This window comes from Rhyacophila brunnea, unplaced genomic scaffold (assembly GCF_057557595.1).
Source record: "Rhyacophila brunnea isolate RB1 unplaced genomic scaffold, BYU_Rbru_1.0 scaffold_5, whole genome shotgun sequence".
Lineage (NCBI taxonomy): Eukaryota > Metazoa > Arthropoda > Insecta > Trichoptera > Rhyacophilidae > Rhyacophila > Rhyacophila brunnea.
The window spans coordinates 47,996,356-48,015,630 of NW_028233170.1; the positions used below are offsets into that span (position 1 = coordinate 47,996,356).

The window sequence follows — 19,275 nt, forward strand, 5'->3', positions numbered from 1 at the left end:
AAAAACACCTTTATCCCTCATAATAATATGTAGATAATGGTTTCGCACAGTGGCGGGTTTAGAGTCATAGAGGCACGAGACATTGACTAATTTTTAGGTTTCCCCTAACGTAAAACATAAATTCCAACTATCAACGTATATAGGTATTGCTTTTTCTAGGCAATGTTGGGCTGGCACCCGGGCATCAACTGCCCTTGGTGTGGCCCTGCTTAGGTGCCTTCTTCACAGTTGATGCGTTGTTAATCCCAGTCGAATTCGTATCCCTTTTTAATGGATGTTTCTTATTTGGTTTAAAACACACTTCACCTACTTTCGCATCTGGCGAACAACCTCATAATGTGGCATTATGCACTACAAAGTAACCATATCAAAACATTAAATTTCTTTGTACGAGCTTTACGCAAGCTTAAACGACTTCTTATTTATAGCTTAATGATCTCCGTCCTATAAAAAGGTATCTCGTAAAAAGGAAGCTTTAATTCTAAGTAAATTGAAGATTCATACCAATCAAACGTCAGACCGACGGATGTATGAACATTAGAATGATAGATTCACGGATGTGGTAAACATACATCATAATACATTCTATCAAAAATAAAATTCTAGAAATAAAAAGGCGTTTTTCTTCAACGAAATTATTTAATTACAATTTTAATTCCTGGAAATCAATCAATCATTGAATAAATTAAATTACCTACACGCTTTACTTTACTTTACTTTACCTACGCTAACACCCACGGTGGCCGCGGTATAACGCCGTGGGTCCCAGGTTCGAATCCTGGGTCTGGCAAGTACATATATTGTTTTTCAATTTGTGTGTGAGTCAGGGTATGGACCTAATAGGTTGAGCAAGTGGCTGACATCAATTTCTCGTAAAAACAAAATCTGTTAATACAAACCTCTACTCTGTGGAGGCCCGTATGATTCTATTAGGATTGGACATGGTCGGGGGTGACACACTTTATAGATATAGATACTTTTACCAGTAGAAATGTCCCTTTCAATCAGACGAAACCGGTCCTGGTTATCAGTGACGTCCCTAAGCAATACTTACATATTAAAATTATAATTAATAAATTAATATAGTGATAACGTCTGTATTTTTATAATTCTTACCATTGATGTAGCGGCAGTCCATGCAGGTCATGCGCTGCTTATGTGCCTCAAGTTATGGGAGAAATTTGAATATTACAACCACAGAAAAGATCGATAAGATAGAAATGTGAAAACCAGAACCAATAGAACAAAGACACAAAGCGCGCCGACTATCCTCGAATACCAATTGAATGCGCGATTCGTTTACGTTTACATGACCAATATATATGTAACTATTGAAAATAATAAACACATGTTACGAAATACGCTTGTATTTCGTTATGAAAACTGCTCTCGTTTTATGCACTGACGCTTAGTCAATATTGGTGTATTTTAAATTACAACACACACTATTGCACGTCTCTAATGTGTGGTTAATTTTCATAGAACACTCACACATTCAAAACACTCCGTCAAAATGTAGTGTATTGGGTTATAGCCTATCGGAATTCTATTTATTCATCTGTTCTATGGTACATACGTGTTGAACATATTTAAACTGAAGTATTGACAACATACGAGTTGCGGCACCTCCTTAACAACACGTGTTCCTCAAAGCGCAGTCAAAGTTGGCAAGTTTAGTATTACGATGTGTTGACAAGCGGATTTAATCGTCCGTTTAACGGCTGCTTAAGCGCGACTGTTTCGTAAAAATAATATCGAAAATAGCCATTATGAACCCGAAATCTGACAGATGTAGCGGATGCGAAGCATTATCATCCGGTTTAATTGGGAAAGCGCGGTTTTTTTTCGCCCGCTCTTCGACTTTCTTTATTTGAATAATCTGGCGCTAACGTCTAACGTGTCGAATGTTGCAATTAATGAAATTCATATTTCTTCCGTAGCTTTTTTATTCTTTCCTTTTTCCGAAATTCGTTTCCCATACATATTGTAGAAATTTAATAATAATTAAATTCGTTTAGCTAATACCATATGTAACCACAGACCCGTTTAAATCAGTGGTGTACAAATAAATTAAATATGTAATATTAGGTATAAAAAATAAATTTTAAAACTTATGATCTTAACGCGATGCAGAGTCCCTAAGATACGAAAAATATAAAATAAAATAATGTAGACTTCTTTACAAAGAAGTAGGTAATCCAAATTTCTTCCGGTGCAAACTTGTGCCTATACTAGGTAGGTACATATACATAATACTATTAAGTTCACATTCATTCGGTTATCATCAATATATTTAAATATTATCTGATAAGAAAAACAGCAGTAGATTTTCAACATACAGTATTATAACTAGACAAACATTCTGAACAGCTAATGAAAACATATCTAAAAAGATCCTTTAAATACAATATCATTTTTATCGAAATTATAAGACGGGTCGTTCTTCCCATAAATATTATTTTCTTTTCACTATTTCCGGTTTCTACTTAATTTTCCCACAAATCTGGAAACACTGAACTGGTGTTTGGTGCACAATTTACTAGAAGGCGAAATTCTCGCGGGCCATTATTCACTGTGCGTTTATTACACTGATTTACTCTTGATTAGAGTTGGGTTTCGGGAATTCTCGAGAAATTTTCGAGATTTTCCATCCCGAATCTCGAGAATTAAAATTTTTAATATTTCGGGAAATCCCGGATCTCGAGAATCTTTTCTCGGGATTCGGGATTTTTTTTATTATCATATAATAATTTTAAAAAAAAAACGATTTTCTATATGAAAAAAGTGGACAGAAAACACAAAACGTTCAAAGATTGATCGGGACATTTAACACAATTAAGCCAACGTCGACTCAAAATGAGCGCAATTCATGGAATTTTGTGTCTCAAAAGCGTACGCGATTGTCAGATGCAGCGATTGACAGTCTGTGTTTTTTAAATTCTATTTTAATAAGTAATGTTTTGAATTATTTTTGTTTTCCTACTTCTATTTTATTCGTCTTCCTAGATAAATAAAAAAAATCATATTTTTTGGGAATTTGTCTGTTTTTATACTGATTTTAGGATTTTTACAGGTTTTTTTAAATTTCCCGATATCTCGGGAATTCTCGAGAATTCTTTTCCGGAAATCCCGAATCTCGAGATTGAGATTTTCTCGGAAACTCTCTCTTGATAGTATCATTACCACTAAGCACAAATACCTATCATAAATAACTGTATTATTTAAACGCAGAAGTTTTGAAAATAGTACATTAGCAATAGCTTAAAATTGTACTTTATTTGGTTCAATTTTAAAAGAACACTCCTAGGTCTACGCCCTCCAACTATTTTTGAAAATTGTTTAAGAAATGTGTGCATGGCGCATGTACTTAGTAACATTCTTTTGAAAAACATTTTATTGGCCTGTAATTCTGAATATATATTATAGTGTTACATTACCTACTTACTAGTTCTCAACATACAAAGATTGAAAAATTAAAATTTGAATGTTCAACTAAACTACACTTCTGTGCCAAAACAACCATTTGTTACGCCACTGTACCCGCCATTCACACCAATATTATAATATTAAAATACATGTTCCTGATCAAACCGACTGGGAATCCCTGACTAGCATCTAGCTAGGATTTACAATACTGAGAACCCACTCGATATCATAATCCCAAAATTACGGTAGGTTTATAAATAAAATACATTCTAATTAAATCTATACATAATACCAAGCTTTAACGGGATCGGAAATAGTTTGCATTGCAGGGCTCGAAATCGACCAGAGCGCACCGGAGCGCCGTTTCGGTTCATAAAATCCAGAAAATTATCACTTTGTCTTTGGAAATATTAAATTGACCGTCTGAGCTAGATATGCCATATAATAAAAATCGAATACATTTATTTTTATAAAATATAAATAAATTAGATACATAACTATGTTAATATTTTGTAAAATTATCGAGCATTCCGGTACGTAAAATTTTCCATTTCGAGCGCTGATGCATTGATATAATTAACATTGTATAAGCGGAATCATCATTATACTGCCACTAAATGTGAGATTTTACGGTAGGTACATTATACGAGTATCTTTGTTTTTCCATGCAGTTTATAATATAAAATCTAAGTACACGGTTAGGTTAGGTTAGTTAGGTTAGGTTAGGTAGGTACCAGAGTTTTTTTAAGCAACATTTCACAATATAATACCTGTGTCTAATCCCGAAATCGATTAGAATTCCCTGATTGCATTATTGTGGAATGTAGGGAACATTGTTTAAAATGTTCCCTACATTCCAGTTGGAACGACATTAATAATAGAATTATTCCACGTTCCACGACTCTTAAAAATATATTTAACTAATTAAACCTATAAAAACCAAACAGAAATAAATTTTCGTATGAATACTGTTATCAAAAACATCAATGGGTTATTGTAAAATAGGAAAAGCCAATGCGAATCGAAAATTGAAAAATGCTTTTAGCTAGCGCGATAAACAGCTTTCCTGGTGAAATATACATACTAAGATGTGAGTCAACTATATTGGTGGGGCCGACCTTGTTAAAATGTTTTCTGCAATTAAAATCTCTCAATAATGGCGGTGAAGTTTTGCATAACAAAACGGATGCATGTTTTATATCGAGATGAAGTTCGACTGAAGTATAAACACTTGAAAATGAATCACTGAATTATCTCAATGATTTTCTGTATGTAGATAGATAGCTACATAAGCTTGCAAAATAAAACAAAATGATTTATTGATACGATTTTGTACTCATCTATTCTGGGACTTCATTTCGGCTGTTTTTAATGCTAATATTTAGTTGTAAACACTGATGTCCCGTGGGGGGTCGCGAGCCATGCTCTGCTTAGGGTCAGGCCACACGGCGCTGCAATTTAATGTTTCGTTAATAATTGTTGAAAAAGCCAAACGTTTAATTTTTAAATAATTATGACTATTTTTATCGGAAAAAGTTGTTTCAAGCAAACTATTCATATCTGCTGATGAGAGAAACCCCGGAACCAGTTTTCGAGGGAAAAATACCCATACCTAGGGGCTCGCCTCACTTTTCATACAATTTTCGAACGGTTTGTATTTTGTGTACATTTACTCGCCGAACCAATTTACCTATCTTGGTCTGGATTAGGCATTAGAGCTTGTTTAGATTACGTGTGTCTCACCACGAGTGCATGTGGACGGCTCAATGAAGTCACCTGTACCTTGACGATGAGCGAGAGGTAACTCGTCAGGAGTGCGTGTGGACGGCTCAATTAGGTCACATGTACCTGGAATGCGCGCGAGTTTTTACGCGCGAGTATCTGGACAAGGCCTTACATGAATATCTACTGGATGCAAACCATGGCAACAGTTAGTACTACTTTCCATGAAACCCAGCGCTCGGAATGGAGCGGAACGCCCCGGAGCGCCGTTCCTGTTCGTGGGATTTCCAAGGATGGCGTTCCTGTTCGTTAAAACCTCGAAAATGGCGTACCGGTTCGTAAAATATCCGACGGACAGCGAGTCGTCTAGTAAAATCCTCAAGCGTCATACTTAATATTATTACGTTCCGGGTTAGATTTAAAATTTACAAAAATGAATTAATAGGTACAAAGGTACAAAAACATAAATATTTTTTTTTATTAAAAAATAATTTTACTGGTTTAGAACCACTGAATTTTCTATGACCCGTACATAATGTACTTAATTTTTTTGAAATAGTCATAGAGTAAGTGTAAGACAACGTATTTGAGAACTAACCTTCTTTCAAGACAATACTGTTTTCAACGAATTTTGCCTTGAATGCACTAATAGACAGACCCTTTTGCGTCAATGGTGATAAAACAATAAAATTGTATACAAAGAAATGCAGTAAGATTTATTGCATTGTCGCACGTATGGGACAATAATGTACTTATTTTGAGAAAAAAAAAAGGTTTTTATGACTGTACGGAAAGGTTGGAAGCTATTTTACATTGGAATGTAGATTTACTGTAGTATTAATTTATAAAACGAGACACTTATTTTTTTGCAAGTTCATACATATTATTTTAATACAGTTAAGGTTAAGGTACATGCCTAAATATAGTGAGTTAATAACGTAATAGTTATAATGCACACTGGAACTTTAAATTTTTTTAAATAAAACACATTAAATACATATATTATCTTTACTGTATAAATGACTTAATTGATTTGTTAAATATTGCACAAAAATAACATACTAAAAATAGTGTGAATAAAACTACGTGCCCTACCTAAGTATCTACCGAGATAGGTATACTATATCTGTCCTACCGAGGGTTGAATTTTTTGAGCACGTTTATGATCAATATGGCAGTGGTAGGCAATTGTTTTTTATAATGAAACTTTAAATTTTGTATCGAGACAACCATAATTGACCGAATTGTCCATTTATCATAGTATTATGTTAGCGAAATTTACATGGGTTTGACGCATTCATAGTTTTTGTATTTCATAATGCAATCGGGGTCGTTCATTGGTCGCTTATCAATATTAAGTTGTATGCAGCCCATTAATGATAAGCGTTTTCATCAGAGGAAGCGACAAAATTAGACTCCTTGTTTTTCCAAATTTAATCATTTTAAGTTGTGTTTTGTTGGTTTCCCATTACCTAACCCCCATGCTTTGCTGGTCTACGCTAATTTATTTTTTATATTTCTTACATTATTGATGAATTCATGAAGTTCAGCGGAAATACTATGCAGTGAAAAACTAAGTAGGTACCGAGAGAGATGGAATAAAATAAGGGAGGCCTTCATCCAGCACTGGATCGACCAAGGTTGATGGGTTGGGTTCTAAATAATCATTATTGCATACATGAAAAAACCTAACTATCGCAGCTGCTTTGCTAAATTTTTAAATTTCCGAAAAACTTGTGCTCTGACATCGTTTAAAAACTCTTTGTAGGTACTTAATAGCTTAAATTGTTGTTTAATAATTTCTGAGGGGGTCAAATATTTCATATTAAATAGTAAATACAATGCTTTTCCCTGTGACCAGAACATACGTATTTGCTGTTTTACCTACCTACTCAACGTTACGGAATCGCCAGATAATAATTATTTATCCTAATCTATTATAATATTTTACATTGAGTGACAAAAAAAAATAAATGTCACTTCCTCATATATTTTTATTGTTTTATTTTTATATAGATATTTTTCGGGTTGAATGAACTGTGTTTTTGATGGTTAAACTTATATAATAATACATTTAATAACTTAAATCAAATAATTCCATAATTAATATAGATACATATTCGTGAACATCGTATGCATGTTAAAATTTTTTGTATTGTTTAAGGTACAATACGAAATAAAAATATTTAAAGAAATCAATCAGAATCCAATGGGATAAATATATGAAAAATTTCCCTGTATATAACAATTTCTATAACATTGGAAACCTATTAGAATAAATTATCCTACATATCCACATGACGTAAATATATATTTTTTAATAATATGTGCCTACACTTCTGAGGTTGTTTAAAATTATTCATATTTAATAAAGAATGCTACATATGTAAATCTTGCGTATTACATACTTTTTTAATTAATTTATTAAAAAACATGCCCTTGCTTTTTCGTATACGATGGATTTTAATTTGATTAAAAAATAGTTTACCATAATCAAAATATTTCGAATTTACGAAAAATCAGAGCTTTGAAAAGAGCGGCATGTATTTTGTTTAAACCGAAGTATTTTCACTCATATTTCTATCCACTCTTAGTTGCATATTTTTAATCAAACTACTAATGAAACCAATGGGAAATTGTCATTAGTTTGTCTATTATTTCATGTATTTTAATAATGTTTCCCACTCCAATTAGATTCATATACGTTTAGTTATTTATATATGCATAATTATTAATGTATTTTTTAGAAAACGATTTCGTAAACTAAAATGACTCTATATTTGTATGTTACCACTAATTGTTATAGCCGATATGATGATGATGATGATGAAAAAAGTACATCATGTAAAACTAAAAGATATTTTTATGTTACAGATATTATTATATCTAATATCACACATTTTTGGAAAATTGTCGAGCGTTCCTGTTCGTGAAATTTTCCATTTCGAGCACTGATGAAACCTACTAGCAAACTCCCCTTACGGATTTATTTCGATAATACTATGATTTTACTACAGAAGGATCTCGCATTTTAAATGTTTTATATATAAGTACCTACTTATTCAAATAATTTACAGTAATCAAAAACCAACAATCTATCGTTTCTTTTGTTTCGGCTTCAGGGTGGGTTGAAAATTCACTGTTTTTTTCCCTTTGTTAGTAGATACTTACTTAGGTATACGAATAGTTCGATGATTTTTATACTAACAAAAAATTGGGAATCTTATTTTTTTTCAGTTTTACTGTACTTTTTATTGGTTATTTGATCCATATTATTTAATAATTCTGTTAATGGTAAACGGACACTATCGAACTTAGTATTTATAGGTTAGTAGTAAGTTTGCAAAGGTAGATTACCTACAAGTTTTGTATTACGTAAAGGGCGCATTTTTTGTTACACCCCCGGGCACTAAAATACCTTGCTACGCCACTACTCTTCTTCCACCCATGTCCTCAATTATTTATTTACTTATTTAAAACAGACACATTGAGCACATAAAAAAATATTAATTCAAGACGTTCACAACATGACATTTAGAATAAAAAGTACGGGTAAATTAAATTAGTAGAGAAAAAAACCAAAAAATTATTTTATAGCATGGAAATAAAATTCAAGAAAAATACAAATTAAACAATAAAACAGAATTTTAAAAACAAGATAGGTACATAGCACATCACTAAAAATGTCTACATCTCTAGGGAGTGCATTGACCAGCAGCACAGCCCTCGTTATTGGTGCCTGATGAACCTGACATAAGGAAACAGTTTTCACCCAAAATAGGTCATGGCAGCTGCGACCATGCATGTAATTGACAGGTGTATAAAAATTCAAATTTTCCAGAATTTCTGATTGGAAACAATAACATGTGGAGCAGAGAAAAATGCTTTAAGAGCAGAAGTGACCTTCGAGCTTCAAGAGACGCTAGTCAGAAAATACTCGTTTGAGAAACTGTCTAAAGAAAAATATTTATGTACATTAAAATAAAAATGTTGAAGAAATTTCAAATAATATTTGTTATGTTGATTATGTTTGCAAATATTAATTTTAAATGTTACGGCTACGATGGTTTAAAATTAAGGAATAGTTGATGATTGATGAAGCACTCCCCAATAAAGTACAATAGTCATAATAATATATACATGTGGTCCCCAGGCATCAACTCGCTGCACCACCTGTCTGATTAGCCTGTGCGGAGGGTGCTGCGCCGCTCACCTGAGGCAGCGGGGAGCTTCCCGACACTCTGTACTGCCTCTCGCTGACGCCACCCTTACTCTTCGGAGGCAGCCGCTTTGTCCCAGGCATCCTGACAATGAGCTCAAGCTGTTTTGTACGACATGCTGCCAGGTGACACATAAATAATTGCTTCTATTCTATTTTACCAAATGCGCACACAAGAGAGGATGGGGGTTGGTTGGTTTTTAACATTCAATTAAATCCTGCCTAAACCAAAATAATTAATATTCTTATATCTATAAAATATCTTAAATAGTGCCATTAAATTATACATAATTTTAGATATTTTATAGATAGAAGAATAATTATTATCTAATATTTAATTGAATACCTATTAAAAACTAACCAACACCATCTGCAATTTATATTCTTAGTTCAATGAAAACAAATATGTATGACTGACAGAGTGTGCACTATTTTTGTATTATGGCTTAAATTATCGTTACAATATTTTTTTTATGGTGTTTTATTATAATTCGATTAATGGATTTTTTTAATAAGTATGCATACACCTCTATTGTATTTTTTAAAAATTAGTTTATTAATGGTAAGTGTAAATTTTTGGAGTAACAATACAAAAATCATGTGTATACATTGTAGGTAATCTGCAGAGACTGTTGCCTGATGCTGCACAGCGGACACTCCTTTGATCCGGTCTCGAGGGCAGCCGAGTCATACATCAGAAGCATCCGAGAAGCCGTTGACAGAGTGAAGCCGGTAGCAAGACAGACCACCACCGCTCTCGAGAAACTACAGGGTGCCGCCAAACGGATTCAGGTCTGCATCTCTTTTGCTTGACTGCTTATTTATTGATTTTAATCATAATCCTATAATATAAATCAATAGTTATTATATGATTGGAACACTGTGCTTAGTGTGGCTTACCTAAGAGGAAGCCAGTTGGATGAAGCCACGGAAATTGTGTGGATTTATTTATATGGAAATAAAGGACATGTTGTAATAGTCAGCTTTCCAGGAAACGCATCTCAGTCGAAAACCGAGGTATTAGTGAACCATGAATAAAAATCAACCATGCAAAAACACAAATATATCGGTTGCCATGGAAATCGCAACATCTGGATATATCCACAATACTACAACCATATTCACACAACTATTTTCTTTTCAGATAAAAAGTGGAGTGGTGCAAGATGAAGTTGAACAATTCATAGATTCCTACATCAGAGCTGTCGAAGAGCACCGACAAACCTTACAGATGCAAGCCATCAAAGCGAGAGATGTAAAAATCCAAGCAATCACAACACAGAGGATAGAACTTGAGAAGCGAGCCGAGAATGTCAACGATGCAGTTCAGTTCGCCGAAGATATCCTGGCGGAAGGAACAGATGTGGAAGTTTTGAGCTTTGTAGGACCTCTACTCAGACGATTAGAATGGTGCTCTAATACCGAAGGACTGTTCGATATGAGGGTATCAGAAAACCTGCAGCTTATTAGAGAAGAAAAGATTCTGCACTACGGTGGCGGTAATCATCAGCTGTTTGGGACAGTTTCAACGCAGAGCGTGGAGCCTCGATTTTGTGTTATAGATTTAGAAGGTATTGAAGTCATGATTATTTTCATTTAGAGTAACCATGTCCCGGGTTGGCAAACTAGGGTACGTGTGCCACATGTATTTCTTTGATACAAGTATGCGGTGAGTCATAAATATTAAACTTATAGTTGCGAATAGATCCACACACAAAAGTTCGATAATTTGATGCCTAAAACGCCATCTATTTTTTTGAGACTATAATTATTCCCTTTCATAGATGGCATCTCATTATATCACAATATGAATTGTAAACATTTTTGTTATTGTTATGACTTAGTCATCACCAGACAGTGCAAAAACAAGTTTTTCAAAATTTTTGGTTTTGTCTGAAATAATATTATTTATTTTGTGATATATAGTTTTCAATAATTAAACTTTAAAATGATAAAAACAAAGTGTACATTTACCGATGTTTGTTTCCAATTTCAATTTTATTTTATCCCGGTTTGTAAAAATAATATTTATGTTAATCTTACCTATTTATATGCAGTAGGGTGGAATGAACTGAATCCAAAAAAAATCAGCTATCAATGTTATTATCCTTTTTCTTCAGCACTTAGAGGGGCACGTGTCCACAGAGCTCACGAAATAATCGTAGAAACGAGAGACTCTTCCGACCAGCCTCTATGTCGAGGCGGTGAATCGGTTCTCGGAGTGTTGAGGAAACCAAACTTCCGCCCGCGACCAATCACCGTCCACGACAGGCGGGACGGCACCTACATGCTAACCTTCGTGCCTGATACTCCAGGCAATTTGCAACTTGCCATTCTTGTCAATGGAAAATCAATCAAGGTACTATAGAATAATTGTAAATTTAATATCAATTGTATTACTTAGTTTTAATAGATTTTGGTTGATCCACCATTATCAAAAGCTATCAACTAAAAAAATCAATAAAAATAGTGATTAAACCAATAACTTACAATATAAGATAGGTTTACACCTAACTTTGCATGGATTACTCATACATAATTTCTGACACTTCGTAAGGTAGTCTGTCTTCTACAAGCTGGCGTGCGGTTTCACCCCCCCCCCCCCCCTCCGCTTCAGCATTCCCTCTCGTTCCCTCCCATTGAAATCTTGCAACAGTCGAACGCGATGGAACAATACTATCCGTTCGCAAACGACGTGACGTGCATGCCAGTTTATAGAATGCAGACTCTAGTGTGGGCCATTCATTGGTTGGCATAATATCAAGCAGTATCCAGCCAATGAGGTGTTGACTGATTGGTTTGGAGCGGTTTGCAACCAATTTGATTCTATACCACTAAGGTAAAAAAAGTGAGTCCAAACTGAATGTGAACTGTAAGATTTTTGTTTGTAAGGGCATCTTGAGGACAGCGAAGAATGTCAAACTTAATTATTGAATTAAACCATTTTTTGTCAAATAAATAATACACAAGATTTAAGAATGTAGTACCTATTCTTTATTGAAAATAATATTATAGATTTGGTACACCAATAGCTATGACGACACTCTTGCATTTTTTTCGTTCGATAAAGCACTGTATTGCAGGGCCAGTGTAGCATGCACATAGACTTGCCAAACCAATTTCGAGGTCACCCTTTTGTCACGAAAGTGCTAGCGCACATAATTCTACCAGCATTGAATTTCTGTTCAACATCATGTCAGCACTCCACACTTTCAACCAAATGATTCCACAAAAAAATTTATAATAGTGTATTATACTGAAATTTTACAGCAAATAGCCAAAAATACTAATATTTGAAAGATTCAAAACAAAAAAAGTTCAGTGTGGTTTTTTTCAGATATAGGTATTGAAATTTTTAGATTTTAATAAAAATATGGCTACACCGCTTCTCGTGAGAGATTGAAACCTATTTGACTTAAAAGTGTAGACAGTTGAACGAGTGCGTCCAACACATTCGATCCTAGGCATACGCAAAACCGCTCGGTGTTAAAAGGCAGAATTCCGAGTTTAAGAGAACTCGAAGATGAAAATGAACAGTGCTTAAAAACAAATCTATTAGGAAAGCACAGCACGTAGATTTGTGATGGTTTTGGGTTTCAAATCTCATTTGATACAAATATTTTTCTAATGACTGTCTTTCTATTCCAGGGGAGTCCTTTCCTTTTAACAGTCAGGAGTATTAACCCTCACCACGGTAAATTCCACTGCTGTACCTTTTGCTCGAGCGGAGGCAGCAAAGAGGCGGAGTGCGCGTGCCAAGGGCGGATGGCGGGCGGCTACAAAGGGTGCGGCCACGGCCACGACGGTCACCCGGGAGCCAGGCACTGGTCTTGCTGCGGCAATACTCAACAACAGTCTGAATGCTTGAGGGCTAACTCAGCTATTTACCAATTTTCATTATAGGGCATCACCATTACAATAATCTGTGTTATTCTTCCAAAAATATTTGTGGCATTCGGGCAAAATTTGATTACTGAACATTATTAATCTAGGACCTAGGTCAATTGGTGCATGTTAAGCCAAAACTGACAATTTGAAAATTACAAGAGATTTTTTTTATTTGGTTTATCATAATATCATTGAAAATTCGAAATCAATTTTGTGTTGTTTGCAAAACTTTACCTAGATGCATTGAAGAGACTATGATTTTAATAACTGCATTCCTAGAATGTAGATATGTTTTGTTAAAATAATTCCAGAATATCTTTGATCCATAATCAATGAACCTTTTCCTCCAAAAATGTTGCCTAGTTTTTTTTGTATGCATTTAGCTGATTGGGTCATTGAAGCCGATTTGATGCCGCTTGTCCTCGGTTTTAAAAAAATACGACATCTCATTGTCAGTGTGCATATCTTCATTTGTTCCCATGGTCCAAAGTGGACTAACTAAAGTAACTAGTCTTGACTATTTATAGCCTACGCTTGGCCTCTTATATCTGAAACTCATACATACTGGATAATTTTCCAGATTCTTGGTTTCTCGCTCGAATTTTGCCAAAAAATAGAGAAATATCTAACGGAGATTATTGCCTTTAATAATATATTGTATCAATAAGTTCAGATAATGCATATTATAAATCATTTACGTAATTCAAAACTTCTCATATTAAAAATAAAATTTCTGCAGTAAGCATAATCTTTTGCCAAAGTCCACTCATTGTGCTATTAATTATAAAATTTGCCAAGATATTATATACATTATGTTTCTCTTCTTCTTCTTACTTAGTACATTCCAAACTTTGACCAGTGTAAATAATAAACAGTTAAAAGTGCCAGAACTTTACCAGCTTTCATGTGGTGAAATTGAATAAATAAAATCGCTGATTCAATTGTCACATGTTCGTCAATCTGTTTCTAACTCGTAAAGGAAAAAATACTTTTCCGTAAGTATCACTACTCAGAGTTCTATTCTTCCATATACACCAGCAGATATATTTGGATCATCGCACTTAAAATGAGTTAGAACTGAGATGACGAGTTGTAGCCATGCCTATACATATTATAATTTTAATACTGTACCGATACATTATTATATATTTAAAAATATATTATAGATAGCATTCAAATATAAGAAAATGTAATAAAACAATTTGTTGCAATTTAGTCTTTTAATTATAAGTAGGTATTCAATTGAGGGTAATTTGACAGAGTAATAAAATTCATTAAAGGTGATCAGGAATCATGAACATTGGATTTATAATAATATATGTACCATTTATGTAGTCAAATTCGTAATTATTGTCTTTATAACTATTGTAACATGTAACAAATCCAGTTTATTTTTATTGTAGAAAAAGTTTGTATTTACAAATACATCAATTTTATTATATATTTATTGTAATATAATTCATTGTTCACGATAAATTTAATATTGTAAATAAAATTTAAATATATATATATAAACAAAGAAAATCTATATTAAAATAACCATTTTTTACTGTGTGCATACAGATATCATTTTAAGGGGGAGAGGCATAGAAATTCATTATCAAATTAAAGCTTTAAACATATTTTAATCGATCGATACCTATCTAAATACAATGGGAAAAATAAAATATATTTTTTTATTTCAAAGAGAATGCGACAAATTTGAAAAAACGGCTAAAAATAAGGGTTTTACTAAAATAAATATTTATTGTTCCAAGTAATTTCTTGAAACAAAATTATCGATTTAACATTGTTTAATAAGTTTTCTTGGAACTGGCGTATCTCTTTTGTCAATTAATTATAGTTTTAATGTTTTTTTTTCAATCTAAAATCAATCGATTTTTACGAAAAATAAAAATGTTCAATTTTCATTAATTGCATCAAGCGAATACGTGAGCCTGTTCAATATATTTTTCTTACTTTTTAGGTATATTTAACGTAATATTTTAATTTATATTTATTATGTTATTTACTAATTTCCAATTAAATACAGTCGTCAAGGACGTGCTGCCTCTAGCGGCAATAACGTGCGATACCGAAATAACTGTCATCTGTATTAGATTCTAGTTCGCATGAATAATAGGTACCTACCTCGTATGTAGATACGTGGCGGTTAGTAGGCATTCACAGAATATTTTATTATCTATGCAGATGTGGCAACGTTGCTAACTGGCAACATCGCACTTTTTTGACATTGATTTTTATTGTTTACAGTTTTCCATTGCTTTCGAAAGTTAGGTACGGAAGTTGTGTCGATAGATACCTAATGTTAGTTAGTTAGTGTTGGTTTGATATTGCTTGGTGGAATAGTTAGATTTTTGGGTAGATAGCGGCTGTAACAGTGTCTAATACAAGTGTTGTAACGTGAATTCAGTTCATATTTTTTGCGGTTTTTCTAGGTAGATAGGCAGGGGTTTTAACTATGGAGTTTACAGATTCTCTTGTATTTGTACTTGTATACATTCCAATCAGTACATCTTGGCTAAGGACACGCAGAATTTACTGATTGGCACATTACAGTGGCCACCGAGTCCTAGAAAAGGAATACTAAAAGTTTCACTGAAATATGAGATGAAAAAATCAAACATATCATGCTATTCAAAAATTTTATTTGATAACGGGCTAGAACAGTCAGCGGAAGATACTGTCGCATGAAAGATTCATGTGCGGACAGATCCATAACATGGATAATATAAACAGAAGCTATGGATATGTGGTTTTTATAGAGGCGAAAAGATCATGTGGCATATGAAAATGGAGAGACTGCACTCGTTTGTTCAGGATGAAAAAAGTTTTTGAAGGAGGTCAAGACCCGTTGTAGTGCCATAAATGATGGTGGGCATGTAGTACCGAAACATATTCATATTTGCCGATATTATATAATATATTCCCACAAGAAATATTTTGATGCATTCTAACGTTGAATTATACCCATAATGTTATACAGCACCTGACTATTGTTTCAATTAAATTGTAGTATATTCATTGTCGTCCCTGTCTGTCCACAGCTTTGTGAATGTGAAATACTCATAAATTTTATTATCATCGATTCCAGTCTGAACAAAATTATAATACTTACATATAATTTCATAATTCACATTGATGCTCGCCTCTTTGTGTACCCGAGGAAAATTCTTTATATATGAAGTTTACACGTATCATGAAATAATTGATATAATAAGCAAAATGTATAAATCAAACAAAATTGGAGTCTTACCTATGCCTTGTGGGCTAATTAGCGTCGTGTGACCGTAATGTAAAATATTCAATCAAACACTGTGAATATAAAATAAAAAATAAGAGCCCTTTAATAATTATAAAACTATTTTTTTATGTTGAATGTTAATTTTTATGTATCTCCATAACAACAGTAAATGGTTGTTGGTAAATATAATATGTAAAGAAGCATAATAACGATATATTTCACCTTCTTGATTTGATGATAGTATAGGTGGGCATTGTTTTATGAATTCTAAAAATATGGTCATTCGGTGCACTTTCATGTATCTACTAGGTATATAATTTTTGTACTCGTATTTACTTTTTATACTGGTTTTATGATACTGCACTGCATCTATTTCTCTGTTTTTTTATAGTTACTATTTCTCTGTTTTTAATTGTCATGTTGTGAACCTCTAAAGTTCACCATAATATGTAAAGTAAATAAATTTGAATAATCAATCGATGTCTTCCAAAACTCATAAATCCCATTTTTGTGTAAAATATAAATTTTATTGTCTACACTATCATCGGCGAATATCTTTGAAATCTTGATTTTTGCACCTTTTTGTCATTAACATTTAAAATCAACATAAGTAAAAATAGTCTCTATGAACATTATAGGCAAACGACACCTAACATCAATTGGACATGGATCACATTGTGAACTGCACTTTTCTGGTAAAGAATCTGTTCTGCAAATTGCCATCATGCCAGTTATCATCATCTTCGTCTCCCCAATCCAGAGGGAGGGGGGCTACTCAAGGTAGCAGATTCCATAGTGGCCAAAATTGCCAACCGCTTCTTTCAAAGATTCATGAATACTGACACAGCACTGGCAACAACTTACCTCTGACTCTAACATTCAGCTATTCTTCGACAACAGTGATGAAATCTCAAGAAAGTTACCCATAAGTGTGAACAGTTACTGTGAAGAACTGAATAGGTTGATAATTATCGAACATATTGGCATAATACAGACATTATAAATAATTGTAGACAAAAATATTAGGTACACAGTGCAATAGTCAGAAATAAAGGCAAATTATGTAAATTGTAATGAAGCGAATTTATCTATATATTTCATTATGAATGTATATATTATATAAAGAATGGTTGTCTATTAAAATATTAGCAATGACGAATGTAACATAAAATTATGTCCTGATATAAATTGTTTTATAATAAATAAAAAACATTGTACACCAAGATTCTTTTTCTTTCAATCCTCCACTGTGGATTACTGTTGAATTCCTATCTAAAATCGTGGTACGGTTCGATTCCGGCAACTGCAAAAAACACCCCTTTTTCTTTTTCCCTTTGTCCTGAATGGCTTTGTATTCCGCAGCATCATGAACGGTATCCACCTATAAATGATACATAATTATAAATTGTAATAAATAATCATAAAATATATTATTGTAATTAAGTATGTATATGTACCTATGAGTAATATATTTGTAACAAAGCTTCATTGTCAATTAATTTATCTCATACATAATACCAAATAAATAATAATAGAACTGCGACATTATACTATTTTTTTGGCCATGTCCGATTTTAATAAGATCACAAGCGTCTACATAGAATGGACGTTTGTATTAAGAGATTTTTTTGTTTTCACGAGAAAATGGAAGTTAACCACTTGCTCAATCTAATAGGTCCATATTCTGACTCCAATAATTAAAAACAATACGCATGGGTATTTGCCAGACCCAGAATTTGAAGCTAGGACCCACAATATTATAAGCCGCTCGGCCATTGTGAGCGTAATAGTGATTTACTATGCAATATATAAATAAATTCAACGATTCTGAACATACCTGAAGTAGGGGGTATCTGATCTTATGATACCATATCTAATGTTTCATCGGTGACACAAGAGTTTGGTTTGTATGATAAATTTGAATCAATAAAGGGTTCATCGATTTCAATTTCATTATTCCATTCAAATGGGCATAACTCAATTAGCTGCTCGTTGCCTGGAAATATTAATACACGATTAACATGCTACCTACCTTATAAAAATAAAACGTATTTTGGTAACTCACAAACAAACGTAAACTTTTGATATTTGATACATAACAATATTATTAGTATGAATTAATCTTACCTGAAAATAAATTCAAGATTTTGTTGGTTTTAATATTTCTGATAATTTTTTGCCACGCAAAAATTTTAAATATGTACAACATGGATAATAATTATGATAGTAGAACAATATTAAGTCAAACTTTGAAATTGAGTGAAACACGAAATATTTTAGGTTATGTATAGATACCAAATGTCATGCAAATACCATAGACAATATACATAAAAAAATATTATTATCACCAACTTGATAGGCAATCAAATATTAAATTTAAATATTATTCCATAATATTATATAATTTTAGGACATTGTACAATAATATATTCATTAGAATGACTATAAAATCCAGAATCTGGACTATTCAGTTACATTCATATAATTATTATTACTAGGTCGATTTTCAGTATTTTTATAAAAATATGAAGACAGTTCGATTGAAATTAAATGCAATATGTTATATAAATGTATAAAACCATTGTTTAAATAACAACTGTAATTATAACACTGGTTTTTCGATTTTTTCATCGATTTTTAATACGGAGACATCTAGTCAAGATGACTCGAAGGTTCTTTGAATTGGAATGATATTCCAATATGATTTTTCGTATATGCTTTGCAAATCGTGTAATAGATGTCTCTATGAAATCACAATTTTTGATGACATCCCCCT

General features: G+C 32.9%; 1 protein-coding gene and 1 long non-coding RNA gene across 2 annotated transcripts in view; one reads left to right on the forward strand and one right to left on the reverse strand.

Annotated features, from left to right (window-relative positions):
* The window catches only part of LOC147066519 (E3 ubiquitin-protein ligase TRIM45-like), a 31,006-nt gene extending 16,432 nt beyond the window's left edge, over positions 1-14,574 (forward strand). Inside the window, exons 4-8 of the mRNA XM_085955549.1 lie at positions 9,302-9,493; positions 9,983-10,159; positions 10,512-10,938; positions 11,488-11,726; positions 13,016-14,574. Of these exons, the coding sequence (XP_085811675.1) occupies positions 9,302-9,493; positions 9,983-10,159; positions 10,512-10,938; positions 11,488-11,726; positions 13,016-13,270 (1,290 nt within the window). The 3' untranslated portion in view covers positions 13,271-14,574. The remainder of the gene's footprint in view (positions 1-9,301; positions 9,494-9,982; positions 10,160-10,511; positions 10,939-11,487; positions 11,727-13,015) is intronic.
* Positions 14,575-17,128: 2,554 nt separating this feature from the next.
* LOC147066520 (uncharacterized) lies at positions 17,129-18,785 on the reverse strand. The gene is made up of 3 exons (XR_015071610.1): positions 18,627-18,785; positions 18,337-18,495; positions 17,129-17,880 (listed from the first exon to the last, which is right to left on the reverse strand). It is a non-coding gene; the product is annotated as an uncharacterized LOC147066520 (long non-coding RNA).
* Between the last annotated feature and the right edge of the window lie 490 nt (positions 18,786-19,275).